General features: G+C 33.9%; 1 protein-coding gene and 1 pseudogene across 5 annotated transcripts in view; one reads left to right on the plus strand and one right to left on the minus strand.

Annotated features, from left to right (window-relative positions):
* The window catches only part of ARFGEF1 (ARF guanine nucleotide exchange factor 1), a 140622-nt gene that overhangs the window by 56006 nt on the left and 68220 nt on the right, over positions 1-16396 (plus strand). For 2 of the 5 annotated variants that reach the window (XM_077876676.1, XM_077876677.1), the window contains exons 6-8: positions 2645-2921; positions 6167-6274; positions 7049-7150. In XM_077876676.1, the coding sequence (XP_077732802.1) occupies positions 2645-2921; positions 6167-6274; positions 7049-7150 (487 nt within the window). Of the gene's footprint in view, positions 1-2644; positions 2922-6166; positions 6275-7048; positions 7151-15473; positions 15495-16396 lie in introns of those variants that run through there. The other 3 variants (XM_077876678.1, XM_077876679.1, XM_077876680.1) reach the window with 2 other exon arrangements.
* LOC144300540 (large ribosomal subunit protein uL24 pseudogene) lies at positions 14670-15165 on the minus strand (annotated as a pseudogene).

Consider the following 16396-nt stretch of genomic DNA (forward strand, 5'->3'; position numbering starts at 1 on the left):
TTTTTTAAAACGAGAGAAAAGAGTTTATAAGGAAATTACAGTGAAATCTTTTGGCTTATAGAGAAGAATGTTTTCCCTTATAGTTCTGCTTGAGATCTGTGGCATTATTTTGCTTTGTTTTGAGGTTTACTGACTTGTTTGACTTTGGAATTAATTTCTTTCTTCTTTCTTCCTTTCCTTTCCTTCCTTTCTTTCAATTTTCCTTTCTTTCGATCTTCCTTTCTTTTGATCTATTTATTCATGAGAGAGGCAGAGACATAGGAAGAGGGAGAAGCAGGCTCCCTATGGGGAACCTGATGTGTGGAACTCAATTCCAAGACCCCGGGATCATGACATGAGCCAAAAACAGACGCCCAACCACTGAGCCACCCAGGTGCCCCTGACTTTGGAATTTCAAACATATTTTTAGTTGTTCACAAGTAGAATTTGAAAGACATTTATTGTCATCATCCTCATGGAAGTGTTTATGAATTGATAATATTTTTATTGTACTCAAACTTAGATGAGTTTAATGTAGATATAAAACTACCTAATTTGATCTCTTCTGCTATAAAATTATTTAGTCATTAAGTCCTCAAAAAATTATGTATCTATATTGTGGAAATACATTTGAGGGAGTAAGAGATCAGCTAAAGAATCATTTATACATATTTTTAAATTGTTCAGGTCTTCATAATTACAAATCAACCTCTAACTTTTTTTGGAACTGATTTTAAACTTCAGAATTACAGAGAGCTCTCCTTTACCCCTCTTTTCCTTAAATATCAGCATTTTTTATAACCATATTATAATAATCAGAAGGAGGAATTGACACACATTAGTGTTAAATAAACTACAGAACCTACTTGAATTTCACCAATTTTCCTACACATGTCCTTTATTTTGTTTCAAGATTCAATCCAGGATCTGACATTGTACTTAATATAAGTTTAGTAGATGATAGGGATGTTGCTGAATACCCTGCAGTACACAGGACAGCCCCTCTCCACAATAAAGAATTATCTGATCTAAAATGTCAGTAGCACTGATACTGAGAAACCCTGGCCTAGAAAGTATAGAAGTATATAGAAAATGCTTAAAGGTTTGTTTTCATGCAATAACTATTTATTTATTTATTTATTTATTTATTTATTTATTTATTTATTTATTTATTATTATTTTATTTATTATAAGAGACACACAGAGAGGGAGAGAGAGGCAGAGACACAGGCAGAGGAGAAGCAGGCTCCATGCAGGGAGCCTGACGTGGGACTCGATCTCGGGTCTTCAAGATCATGCCCTGGGCTGAAATCTGCGCTAAACTGCTGAGCCACCGGGGCTGCCCACATTTCTTTTTTTAAAGGATATTTTTAGAGTTTCTATGACACTGGATTAAATAGAACTAGAATTCAACACCATGCTTGTCTGTGATTCCAAAGCATGTGTTTCCTCTACTAAACCATAGTGCCAACCTGTTGAAAGTTTAGACTGAGGGTGGGAGTGGATTATAAGTCATAGGTTCTTCACTGCTAGTTTGGAAATTGACTTTCTCATGAATGTGCTAAAGTATTGGTCTGAAAATTCTGTTCCAATTCCAACTGTGCATCTAACTATGCCCGTCAGTTTCCTTATCTATAAAATACAGAAGTTAGATCATGTGTATTATAAGGTTATTCCTACACTTTAAGTATTAAAATATTTCAATTTAGATTGATTTTATAAACTCATATTTTCACATAAACTGCAATATTACTAAGAAATATGAAATGTTCATATTTGGCACAGTAAAGTGTTTACCTTTATGGAAATTAATTCTGAGAATCATTCTTATTAGGCCATGAGGACCAAAAGAGATGTGTCTAAAAGCAATAAAGTGCTAAAAAAAAATGTGAAACCCTGTGATCTTGATCATTACTGTTTTAGCATCTTGTAAGTAAGCTAGTTTTATAGGTGGTATTGTATGACAAGTATCCTAAAATAAAACACAGATATTTGTCAATAAAGGTTTTTCATCCTTATTAAGATGACTGAGCAGAGACATAGAAGTACTCATTGCTGTTTTATTTATTAAATGCAGTTTTATTATTTTTAATTAAAAAGACATTTGACAACATGACATAATAATATGTTACACTGACAATTTCCTCCCTCTTGTTTCTAATTTGGTCATTTCTGACTCCCTACCCCCTATAGGTAACTATTATTATTAACTGCTTTCTTGTGTATCTAGATTTTGTTTCTGTATATATTAGTAAAAATGAATCTGTTTTATTTCCCCGTCTACTTTTTCCCTTCCTTAGTGAAACTTTGATTTTAGGAAAATCCACTATTGGCAATAATCCAATTATTAGTCTGAAGCTATTAAAATTTATTTTGGTTTTTAAATTTTGTTTGGGTTATACATTCACATGATTGAAACACCAAAAATAGTGAAGAGAAGATATATACTGAAAGACTTCTATCTCTATCCTTATGTGCCAATTTCCATTGCTCTAAGAAGTAACCACTATTACTTGTTTTTGTGTGTTTTTAGTATATTTTATATTTTTTCTTCTGATGGACAAAGTGGTACCTTATATATAAAGGGTTTATAGTTGAATATGATACCTCCAAATTTTAAACAACTTATTTTACTATTATTGGAAATTATTCTATTTCTTTGCAGTTGCAGGAAGCCAAACAAATGGAAAAAGAAAGGCATCGGCAGCATCATCATCTTTTACAGTCTCCAGTAAGCCATCATGAGCCCGAATCACCTCAACTTAGATATTTGCCACCTCAAACTGTTGATCACATGTCCCAAGAACATGAAGGGGACCTTGATTCCCATACAAATGATGTGGATAAAAGCCTTCAGGATGACACAGAACCTGAAAATGGATCTGATATTTCCAGTGCAGAAAATGAACAGACTGAAGCTGATCAGGCAACTGCAGCTGAAAGTAATCTTTTTGAGAAGGGGTTGTGGGGCGTGTGTTAAGGGAAGAGTGTAGGCATGGATATTTGGGAAAGAAATGTGGAAAGGGTAATATGACTTAATGAATATCAGACACATTATGTTAATGTGAATTTTTCCATCCTACATGGCGAAGTTAATTGACTACAACACATAAGACATTTATTAATAATAGTGTGCATTCATTAGCATCTCATGAGTAGTATGATTTACAGACTTGTTTTGGAGGAGATAAATATATTACTAGAGGGGGTCATAAATGTCTGCTAGCATGTGATACAGGAACTTCAGTTTTCTTCTTAAAATTAGCTTCATAGTGAACAATGACCTATTTTTTTAGTAAGGTTTTCTGGAATATGAAAGTTTGAGGGCATCAAAATGTTACTGGTTTGGGAAAATATTATAGTCTATAAAGTACTAAAATTAAATATGAAAAGAAATCTTTTGAGTAACCACCTGACATGCGAAAGGATTTTTACATCCTGATGTGTAGCAGTCACTGAAATTGAGATGTTCTCTGATAGTATTTTTCTAAGTAAATTTATTTATAAGAAAAGAGTGGGACACCTGAGTGGCTCAGTCCATTAAGCCACCGATTCTTGGTTTTGACTCTGGTCATGATCTCAAGTTCCTGAGAAGAAACCCTGAATTAACTCCATGCTCAGCATGGAGTCTGCTTGAGATCTTTCCCCTTTTTTCTCCCCCCACCTTCCACTCTTCCATCTTCAAGCACTCTCTGTTTTCTCAAATAAATAAAATCTTTTTTAAAAGTGGGTTACGAGATAACAAAAAATTAAATTACATTTATTTATTGTACTAATTTATTTCTCTAAAAATAATCACATGAAGTCATCTTTCACCCCAAACATTATTTTGAGCTTTAGCTGTTCTATAAAACCTCCAGGGAGTTGGGTTGTTCCCTTTGTTCCTTCTTAGATTGGTGTCAAAAAATGACGGAAATTCTCTTGCCTATTCACTGTGTTTGCGTAGAGGTAGGATGGTTAGGGCTTAGTAACAGTTTATCTGAATTCTGTATTTTTCTTTGAGAAGAGACTTCTGTAATATATTTTCAGCTCTGGATTTTTTTTTTTTTTAACCACACATCTTTTTTTATATAACAATACTGACATGAACATCAGCAGTGGCATGATTGGATGCCTTTTCACTATTTTTCATAGTGCTTTATTCTTTATTTTAAAAGGGATAATTTCCATAAATCCAAGCTAATACTCAAGTACACACAGTACTCAGGCTAATAGTAAATCTGTATTGTTATGTGATTTACATTTTTCTAGTCTGCCCTTGCCAGAATTTTACCTGCTTTTACTGCGAGTTTATAAAAGGGCTGATTGAAAGAGCTAATCCCTAATAGAGCTGACAACCTCCTTCTGCAACCCTTTGTTTGCTTCCTAGAGTTAGGAGTCTCTCATTGTTTGTCTTCGTCTCTAATTTTTCTCCGAGTTTACCTCCTTTCTAGTTAGGAAATTTTTTGTCAGAAGAAACAACGTGGGCTGAGACCCATAGAATGGAAGCATCTACTGTGTATGAGTCACTTTATAGGATACAGAGTTATAAATAAAACATAATTCACTGTGTCGTAGTAATGATTATTTTGGCAGTATAGGTGTTTGCTCCCAGCAGCTGATAAGGAAAATTCTGCCTGAGAAGCATTGGTTAAGAGTGCTCCGGAGTTAGATTACCTGCTTTGAATCACATCTCTGTCACTTATTAGTTATGTGACTTTTTGGACATAATAGTTAGCTTCTCTAGTGATTTCCTATATGTAGTAAATATTACTGTTATTCTAATCTATTTCTGTTAGATAATTTGTGTGAGAATTGACTCTTGATTTCACTAGTTATTTTATACACATATTAGTGACTGTGTATATTTAAGTTTTGTTGAACTAACTTTCAGACTTTAGATCATTTTAGCCAATAAGAGCACAGAAATACAAAGCTTAGGGGCACCTGGCTGGCTCAGTCAGTGGAATCTGTGACTCTTGAGACTGTAAGTTTAAGCCTCATGTTGGGTATAGAAATGACTTAAAAAATAAAATCTTAAAAAATATATAAAAGCCTAAGAATGATGGAAAAAATATTTTGTCAAACATTTATATTTTTACTCCACTGAAGAATCTAAGTGTTACTGTATTTGAAGTTTTTATAAAATAAGTTTACTGATTTGGTCTCCTTATTTATCAAATTCCCCTTGTGGCATTCAGTATTTTATAGAATATAGCAAACATAGGAGCAGTGAACAATAGGGAGGACAGGCTTCTGGAAGCCAGAATCATAAGTAGTAATGGGTGTGGGGATGGGTATTTTAGCACTATAAACTTCTTTTATAGTATAACTATACTTCTTTTAAAGTATAACTATCTTTTATAGTAATGGGAGTGTGTTTTATAGTAATGGGGGATGGGTGTGTTAGCACTATAAACTCATTTGCAGTCTGATGCCATTTGGAGTAGTAGAACAGAACAGGGTCCTGGATCTCAAAGCATCTCAAAGTGCTAGTTGAACCTTCCTTAGATATTTGCAGCATTTCAAAAAACCCAATGGAAATCCTATTTTTATCTGTAAGCTAACTCTGGAAAGTCAAATTTTATCAGTTTTCTCTTATGCTGTTCAGAAATTCTCATGGGCTTTTCAATCATTTTGATTGTTAAATTGGGGACCAAATTCTTTTTTACTTATTAAATAGAGTTTTACAATGGATATGTAGATTCTTTTGGGGAAGAAAAATAGTAAGGAAGGGCTGGAAAGTACTGGTGGATACCCAGATAGCCCTGTCTCTCTTCTTCAAGGATCTCACAAATATTAAGGCAGAATGACGAGCTTGTTATTATTGATGAACTGGGCTAATCAGTGTAGGCTTTAATTACACTTAATGTATACTTATAAGAGTTTCAGATATGTTAGAAATGTTTCATTCAAAATACTTTAAAATGTTTGGCTCCTAAAGGAATAGTCTAGAAAATCCACTTAAGTTGAATGATCATTTAGTAGTTTGTCAAGTGAATCATTTTTTAAATTGACTTGAATTTATAAAATATTTTAAATTTGATTTAGTTATGAATTTTGAAGGTTTAACTTATAATAGCTCCTAGTTTCATGTATCAGATTTTCTTTTATTCTTAATTTTTAAGAAAGTTTTTAATTTTAAATGTTTGGTAAAGTTTTCCGAAAAAGCCAAAATAATGTTTCCTTGGATTTTTCTTTTTTAAAGCATTATCTAAAAATGACATATATGATGGAGAAAACCATGACTGTGAGGAAAAGCCACAAGACATCGTACAGAGCATTGTAGAAGAAATGGTGAACATTGTTGTTGGAGGTAGTGTATTTCACTCAAAATTGATTTCTTCTGTCTTTGATGCTTCATCTCACTTGGAGGCTATTTATGTAATGTATGGAGCAAAAATATAAGCTCTTTCTCAAATTAGAGTGTGTGTATAGAAAAAATATTTAGATATCTTTCATTATAGAAGAGTTACTCTCTTTTTTCTCTAGGTTCAGTTACAATCTTTTATAAAAATCCATTATTCCCCTACCCCATTAAAAGTTGATGCCATTTCATTTTTTTGTTTTTGTGTTTCGTGGTAGAGGTATATTCTTTATCCTCCTAAATGTGCTAAACTTGATAAACTAGAAAATATTGAATTTGATTTGGTTTTAAGTATTCATGTCTTTTTAAGAAAAATCGTGCTTTTTTATACCTTTATTATCACAACCAAGGTATAGTTGTTATAGAGCCAAGTCCTATCTTATGGATTATATTATAAAGATGTCTTAAAGTTTGTTAGGAATTAAACTCACATTTTCCATAAATAGTATTATTTATAGATAGGATTAGGTTTGAGACTAATCCACTGAAGCTTATTTAGTTCATAGCATCTTGCCCAGAACTAAGCATAATACCTTGCTACATATACTTTTAGATGTACGATTAAATGTACTATATGGCTCCTGAATGAGAATAATACTGTTTCCACCATACCTAACTCCCACTTATAACATCATTTCTAAGAATATATTTTCTCCTTTAATGCAACACTAGAACCAGGCATTCATCTGATTGCCTTCTCTTTTTTTTTATCTTCTCATTCAGCAAATACTAAGGAAGTGCTTACAGTTGTGTGGCACTGTAGGAGGATACAAAAGTTAATCCAAGATAGACCCTACTCTGGAAGAAGGGGGTTCTGGAATATATGTATGTAAGACTAATATAAGGTATAGAGTAATAAGTGCCATTACATAGAAATAGCTAACATCCTAATAAAATTCAGAGAAAAAGTGATTATTTCTAGTTAAAATGAACCAGAAGAGTTTCATGTAGGAGATGATACTTGAAATTAGACTGGATTCACACAGGTCTAGGGATGGTATTTGATGTATTGAAAACTTTTGGTTCAAGTGTAGAGGAGAGGGTGGTTTGGGAAATGACATGTGGTGGTTTGGCTGACGTATTAAGTATGTGATGTCATAGAATAGTAAGGTTAAAGAAATCTTGAACAAACTTACTAATTAAAGATTTAAGATTTTAGACTTCATTCCATCACAAAATGAGTTAGCATTAAGGATTTTTAAACTAAGAGGTGGAATGATTAGAATTATGTTTTAAGGGATCCCTGGGTGGCGCAGCGGTTTGGTGCCTGCCTTTGGCCCAGGGCACGATCCTGGAGACCCGGGATCGAATCCCACATCGGGCTCCCAGTGCATGGAGCCTGCTTCTCCCTCTGCCTGTGTCTCTGCCTCTCTCTCTCTCTCTCTGTGACTATCATAAATAAATAAAAATTAAAAAAAAAAAAAGAATTATGTTTTAAGAAACTAGGTGGGGAAGTAGAAAGTACAGTAGGAAATCAGTATAGTAATGGAATCCTCAGTACGACAGAAACAGTGGAAATGGAGACGAAAACGTGAATGAGAAGTGAGATAATGCATGTTAAATCAAGAAGACTTTACAGCTGGGATCCCTGGGTGGCTCAGCGGTTTAGTGCCTGCCTTTGGCCCGGGGCGCGATCCTGGAGTCCCGGGATCGAGTCCCATGTCAGGCTCCCGGCATGGAGCCTGCTTCTCCCTCTGCCTGTGTCTCTGCCTCTCTTTCTCTCTCTATGTCTATCATGAATAAATGAATAAAACCTTTTTTTTTTTTAATAGAAGATTTTGCAACTGATTAAATATCTAGATGACAAAGAGAAATTATAAGGTATCTCAAAGATCCCCAAGATACCTCAGGGTTTTGTTACTCACTAGAAGGACTCAGGACTCCTCATATAGTTAGACTTACCACTAGAATTTTTACTGTGTGAAGGTACAGTACAAAATCATCAGGAAGAGGGCAGCCTGGTGGCTCAGCAGTTTGGCACCGCCTTCAGCCCTGGGCATGATCCTAGAGTCCCGGGATCGAGTCCCACGTCAGGCTCCCTGAATGGAGCCTGCTTCTCCCTCTGCTTGTGTCCTTGCCTCTCTGTGGGTCTCTCATGAATAAATAAATAAAATCTTTAAAAAAAAAAATCATCAGAGAGAAAAGGTATATGGGGCAATGCCTGAAAGGAAATCAGATGCATACTTCAAGGAGTCCTCTCCCAGTGAAGTCACACAGGAGGCTTTTAATTTTTCCACATCAGGGCAGCTCATTAGACCCGTATCCAGAGTTATGTAGGCTCCTTCTGCCCAAATTTCAGATTTCCACAAGGAAAGCTGCTTTTCAGCATAAACCATATTTTTTGTACAAATAGTTTAGGTATGGTGAACCACTCTTAATAGTTCTGGGAATAGTGGGAACCCTTCCAAAATAAAATAAATTACGGGGTGCTAGCGAAGGCCCAAAAGCCCTATAAACTTAACATGAGGGAAGAAAGAGCATTATGTACCCATACATTCTTTAAAAGTTTAATAATATATCCAAGGGGATGGCAAATTACATTCCATGAACCAGATTTGGCCCATTGCCCGTTTTTGTAAATGTTTTCTTGGAACACATGCTCGTTTGTTTACGTATTGCCTATACTGGCTGTCTTTGCACTACAAAAGTAGAACTGAGTAGTTGCAACAGACCATATGCCTTCAAAGCCTAAAATGTTTACTAACTGGCCCTTTGCAAAAAACTTTACCAGTCTCAAATACATATTAATTCAGAGTGTGAAGTGAAATTTCTCTCATTTTTATGCAACTTTTTACTTAGAGCATTTTCAAACCTAGAGAAAAGTCCAAAGAACAGTACAGTGAACCCCTGTGTATGCCCTTTCTCTAGATTCACTGGTTGTTAAGAATTTTGGAACATTTATTTTATGTGTCTTTAAATGGACCTACATACATTCGTATATGTAAATATGTGAGTTTTCCCCATCTTTGCTGAACCTTTTAAAAATTGGTTATGTATATCTTGATACTTCTAAATACTTCAGCATATATCTTCTAAGAATAAAGGCATTCTCATACATAACCATAATTCATTTTCACACCTAAGAAAATTAACACTATTTCAAGAATATCTAATATAAATACTACATTTTAAAATGTTCCCAAATTCCCAAAATGTCTCTCTTACATCTTTTTTTTCCTTTTCTTTTTTAAGTGCGGGACCTGATCTGAGTACACTTTCGCTGCATTTGGTTTTGTCTCTTTGGTCTCCTTAGTTTAGAACAAGTCTTCTTGCCCCTTCATAACATTTACCTTTTTTTAAAAGAGTATGAAATTATCTTGTAGAATATTACACATTTTGAGTTGATATGACAGTTTCCTGAATTAGTTTAAATGTATTTGACAGGAATACTGCATAGGTAATGTTGGTACTTCTTAATACATCATGTTATGTTAATTGGTGCATAACAACAAGTTACTCCTATTAGTGATGTTTGATCACTTGGTTAAGATGATGATGACCAGCTCTCTTCATTGTAAAGGAGCATTTTTCCCTTTATAACTGTAGCTGACATTTCAACGAATGACATGCATTGGAACTGCATGGATCTACTATATGTGGATTTTTTTCCCCATAAATATAGTCCTGTGAATGTAGTTTCTCATTGATTTTCTTAATTTTTCTCTAGTCTACTTGATTATAAGAATTATAGTATATAATACATGCAACATGAAAAATATGTGTTAATCAACTATATGTTATCAGTAAGGTTTCTGAGCTTCAGTAGGCTCTTAGTAGTTAAGTTTTGGGGAGTCAAAAAATTACACAGCTTTTCAACTACACCACAGGTTGGTGCCCCTAACCCCTGTGTTGTTCAAGGATCAACTGAAATATAAAATAATTGGAGAATAATACTTTGAGATCATAGAAGGATCCATTCATTTAGTGGTTTTAGCATCCATTGATGATCCTTGATTTACTTAGATGCTGCATTGGTTAAAAATAGTGATTTCATAATTTCAACATTAATTGACAACTTTTTTTTTTTTAATTGACAACTTTTCTATGGACAAGACCGCCTCTCCTTTAAAAAAAAAATAACACTGTGAGCTCATGAAGTCTTTTGTTATTCAGTGTATTCTAATCATTTGCCATTATTCTTTGTTCCTGATCTAGGCAATAGGAATCGAGCTCCTTTGTCTTTCTGATGTAATCTATTATCTTATGAGCATTTCCTTCTTTTCTGGAACAGCAGGATGTTTTAAGTTAAATGTTCAACTTTCCCTTTCCTCTGACCTTGAATCAGTTACTTCTTTAAGGAGTTTTTGTTCTTAGTGGACAGTTGTATTTAGAGACTAGGTGTACTACTCATTGCTACTGAGGTGTCATTACTTCTTAGCCTTTCCAGTGTACAGAAATAAGGTGATCTACAGTCACAAGTTCATATTGATAGTTCCAGTTCACAATCAGTGCCACTAGATTTCTCTTCATCCTTCTGATATTTCATATTTGTATCTCTCTCTTCCCCAGTTAAAAACCCAAGTTCTCAGCAACAATGTACCATTGTTACCAATGTACCAACGACTTACTAATTTAAAGTTCAAAATTCTTTTGTATGTGTGTATTTAGAGTATGTCCTACTAAGAGTAAATAATAGCTATGCTATATGCAATAACACAGTTTACAATAGTAAACTGTATTAACTTTTATTGATTTAATTTTATTTATTTGAAGATCACTTGCATGAATCAAAGTAAAAATTATATAAAACATTAATTCAGAATTCTTCCATCCATTCCTTCCTTTGCTGACCTAGTTTCCATAGGTAGCCACTTTCATTAGCTTTTAGTTTATCCTTTGTTTTGTGTTTGTGTGTGTGTGAATTTCCCCCAGACTAACAAGCAGGTACTTAACATTATTTCTCTTTCTTTTTGGCAAAACACTATGTCTTCTCCCTTTTTTCGTCTTCCTTTTTTTCACCTAATATTTACTAGAAATCCTTTTATTTTAGGTGATGGTTGATAGAGATTTTCCTTATTTTTTCTCTTGGCTCACTCTCTGCATAATACTCTATCATGTGGACATGTCATAGTTGACTCAACCAGTCCCTTACTAACAGGAACTTTGGTTGTTTCCAATGTTTTGCTATTACTAGTAATGCTGCAGTGAATAACCCCTTACATCTGTATTGTTTCTTACTTGTGGGGGTTTATCTTGGTGAAAGATTCATAGAAGTGAGATTACTGGGTCAAGTGGTAAATGAATGTGAAGATTAATTAGCTGTTGCTGAATTTCCCTTCATAGATATTGTACCATTTTGTGGTCTTATTTTTTATTTGTACCATTTTGCATTCTTACCAGCAATGTACCTGTTTCTCCGTAATTGCCAGTGGAATTTAAACTTTTGAAATTTTACCAGCCTGTTAGGTGAGAAACCTATCTTACTCTATTTTTTTTAATTCTAGTATATTTAATGTTCAGTGTTACATTAGTTTCAGGTGTACAATATAGTGATTCAGCAATTCAATACATTATTCAGGGCTCATCCTGTAGTGTACTCTTAATCCCTTTTACCAATTTCACCATCTGTTAACCATTAGTTCTCCATATTTAAATAAGAGTCTGGTTTTATGTTTGTCTCTTTTTTCTTTGTCCATTTGTTTTATTTCTTAAATTCCACATATGAGTGAAATCATATATTTGTCTTTTTCTCACTTATTTCACTTAACGTAATATCCTCTAGATCTATCCATGTTGTTGCAATGGCAAGATTTCATTCTTTTTTAGGGCTAAGTAATACTCCATTATGTATATATACTACATCTTCTTCATTTCTTAGTTTGGTTTTAATTTGAATTTCTATGGCAGTGAGATTAAATATTATATCAGATATTTGGGCCATTGTATTTCTTTTTTTTAGTGAATCATCTTTGCATATCTTTTGTTCATTCTATCAGATTTTAATTTTTCTGTTATCTTTGATTTTTTTTCCCTTAGTTTTTAAGAATTCTTTTTATATTAGGATTCTGAGATATATTTTACAAATAATTTCTCTCATTTTATTGTTTGTCAAGTCTTTTGACTTTGATATGGTGTTTTTTGCTCTGCAGGAGTTGTGTTCTTTTTTCTTAAATATTGTTCATGCATGTCTGCATACATGTTTTAAAATCTAAATGGGAACACACTGTACTTACTGTTTTATAATCTGCTCTTTCAAATTCTGTAGTTTCCATTTTATGTCAGTTTGTATTTTATTACTCTGATGGTCCATAATTTATTTAAATAATCTCCTATTAATACTAACATTTAGATTATTTCCAAGTTTTTGCTCTTTTATGTACACTACTCTGAGGAGCATTCTTGTTATAGATATCTTTTAGCGCTTTAGGATCAATTTATTAAAAGAATACTTTTGAAAAAGGAATACTTCGATCAAAATGTATGATCATTTAAAATTTATACACAGTGCTTTGTTTAATATTGCTTTACTGGATGGATTATTTCTTACTGTTGTATTTTGTGTTTCTTTGATCACTGGCAGGGTCAAAACACAGGCAGCAGTCATTATTTTTGTAGGTTAAATATTGGTAGTTTCATGGTCCAACTGAATAACCAGGGGCTATTTATACTTTTCTAAATTGCCTATTCATGACTTTTGCCTGTTTTTCCTTTTAGTTTTTTTATTTGTTTGTTCTTATTTCAAGGATTGTTCACATCAAGAAACTAGCCCTTATTCAGTGTAATGTAAATATTATTTTCTAGTCCGTTTTTGTTTTGTTTTCATTTTGTTCAGTATTTGCTTATGTTATTCCAAGCAGATATTTGACCACACATAAAAAATTTAACAAATATTGTCTTTTTCTGTTATTTTTTTTTTCTTAAAGATTTTATTTATTTATTCATGAGAGACAGAGAGGCAGAGACATAGGCAAAGGGAGAAGCAGGCTCCTCACAAGAAGCCCAATGCAGGACTTGATCCTGGGACTCCAGGATCATGCCCTGTGCCAAAGGCAGATGCTCAACCGCTGAGCCACCCAGGCGTCCCAAATACTGTCTTTTTCTTTGTGAATTCTGTTTTTGTCTTGCTAAGAATGGATTTTACCACCTCAAGATTACAGAAATATTCTGCCAATAAATTTTTCTAATATTTTTATTTTTATTTTTATTTTTTTAAAGATTTTATTTATTCATCAGAGACACAGAGAGAGAGGCAGAGACACAGGCAGAGGGAGAAGCAGGTTCCATGCAGGGAGCCCAATGCAGGACTCAATCCCGGGACTCCAGGATCACGCCCCTGGGCTGAAGGCGGTGCACTAAACCGCTGAGCCACCCAGGCATCCCATATTTTTGTTTTTATTTTCTGAATTTAGATCTTTAATTCATCTGAAATTGATTTTTCTGTATAGTATGTGATTGCATAGCTAACCAACAGAATCCTTTCTTACCCAATTAATTTGAAATTCCAGTTTTATCCTACATGATTCTGCTTGAGTTTCCTTTACAGTAACATTGAGCTATTTATTTATTATCTAGTGTTGAATTGTTTAAAATATTTTAATTTTATAGTACACTTTGATTTCTGTAGTGCAAGTCCCCAACCCCTGCCAGTCAATTTTTTGAGACATTTTCTTATTGTATCTCTACATGACTTTAGAACCCATTGATTAAATTAAAAAAAAAAAAGTTTATTTGGTGATTGGCATTGTGTTGTGTGTGTTAATTTACAAAGTTAACTTGGGGAGATATATCTTCTTTGTAGTACTGAAACTTCTTATCCAGAAACATAAGTTCAGTCAGTCAGATCTTCTGTGTCACTCAGTAAAATTTCATCCTTTGGCTCTTACACACTTCCTGTTAAATTATTTCTATATTCTTTGTTTTAGTTTTTTTTTTTTTTTTTAATTATTCATGAGAGGCAGAGATATAGGCAAAGGGAGAAGCAGGCTTCCTGTGGGGATCCTGATGCAGGACTCGATTCCAGGACTCCAAGGTCACACACCCTTAGCTGAAGGCAGACGCTCAACAGCCGAACCACCTGGGCGTCCCTAGTTTTAGGGTTGTTGTTTGTTTTTTTTTTTTTTAAGATTTTATTTATTTATTCATGAGACACACACACACACACAGAGGCAGAGACACAGGCAGAGGGAGAAGCAGGCTCTATGCAGGGAGCCCGATGTGGGACTTGATCCTGCGTCTCCAGGATCAGGCCCTGGGCTGAAGGCAGCACTAAACTGCTGAGCCACCCGGGCTGCCCCTTAGTTTTAGTTTTGATATTATTTTGGATAAATCATTTTTCCCCCCACTTTCTACTTTATTTTTTTTTTCACTTTAACAGTTTTTATTTGAAGTCATATATAAGATTATTTTATTCCTGCATCTTCTCAGTTGTTTCTTCCTTATATTTGCCCTTTTCCTAATTGGTGAGATTTGGCTTTACATCAAGGATGTTTTTGCCATCTTTGTCCGGTTTTAGTCTAGTGTTAACCAGACTTTTTATGCTGGAGTGAAAGCCCATATGGACAGTTATACCACTGACTTTCTCTGGCTGTATTCGTTCAGTGTAGATGCTCCGTTTCTCCTGTAAACCTGGACTACTTTGCCAATTTGCTGACTTTTGTGGTGTCCTCACAAAAATTGTACTTCATCATTCTTTTGAATGGACATGGATTGAACGTTGTACTTCTGTTGTCTCAGCTTTTGTTGTTGTTGTTGTTGTTGTTGTTGTTGTTTTGGGGGGGGGGTTTGTCTCAGCTTTTTGGAAAGAAGGGAAGACATAATCTTCCTGTGAATGTGGGAAGGTGCTTTGAAATACCTTTACCGTTCTTGGTCCAGACAGAAGTCACAAAGGAACTGAACTTCATTTTTTGGCTGCTGGCACTGGCCACAAAAGGCTCCCACTTCCTAATTTAATTGGAATATAGAAAAACCCTTATTTTTCTATGTTTGTCTTCTACTTATTCACCTTTGAACTCTCATTGTTTCTAAAGGTTTTTTATTTGATTATCTTGGGTTTTCTAGGTGAATAATATATTTTGTCTTAATTTCTTCTTTTTACAGTATATTTATTCCTCATTTTTGTTCTTTTGTTTCTATTATAGAACATTGGTTTGAACTTCTAGAAAATATTGAATAGTGTGAATGATGACAGGGAACCTCATTTTGTTTTTAACATTACTGCTGTATTTCACCAGTAAGTTTGATCATTGCTATTGTCTTTTGGAAGATACTCTATCAAATTAAGTGTGGATGTGTGTGGGTATAATTTTACTTTTTTTAAAGTCAGGATTAACTTGAATTTTATCATGGCAGTGAAAAATACCAGACTAACAATTATCAAACTTACTGGTGAAATAAAGCAATAATGTTAAAAACAATACATTTGTCTCTTTTTTATATTTTTCATAGAAATTTCAGTGGAATTCATCAAAGGAGAAGTTAATTTTTAGTGGACTCAGTTTACTCCCTTGAAAACAGAAGTCTGCACTTACTTTTAGGGGACAATTGGAGGGAGAATTAGAGGAGAAGACATAGAGAATAGTAATATCTAACTCTCAAGTATTTTCTTTTTTTTTTTTTCCTCCAGTATTTTCTGTGTATCTATGTATCCCATATGATTTTATGTGCTTTACTTACGTTTATTCATTTAATCCTTCCCAAACACTGGGATATTTAGGTGTTGTTACTATTCCCTTTTTTACAGTGAGAAAATTGAGAGATTTTAAGTTAACTTGTAGAAAGCAGTAAAGTGAAGAATATTTTCAATTCTTTGAGAAATTTCCTAGGAAGGGGGGAAAGAAAGCATCAATGAATATTGATTATTCCTCTCAGAAGTGTGAAAGAAAGGAGAAAAATGGACAGTAGTGGAGGTATAGCAAGAGTTGAAGGAAGATTTTTTTTTTCCAGTGGAAAGATTTGAGTATGTTTTGAGTATTGGAGAAGATTCAGTCATATACATGAGATTGAAAATATAATGTTAGAAGAAAATATTTGAGGGGGGAAGATACTAATGAATGTAAGAAGAGATGGATTTGAGGGTGAATAAATAGTTAACTTGAGAAATACAAAGGAATATTTGAAAGAAAAAGATTGTTG

The sequence above is a fragment of the Canis aureus genome, chromosome 28 (genome assembly GCF_053574225.1).
Source record: "Canis aureus isolate CA01 chromosome 28, VMU_Caureus_v.1.0, whole genome shotgun sequence".
Lineage (NCBI taxonomy): Eukaryota > Metazoa > Chordata > Mammalia > Carnivora > Canidae > Canis > Canis aureus.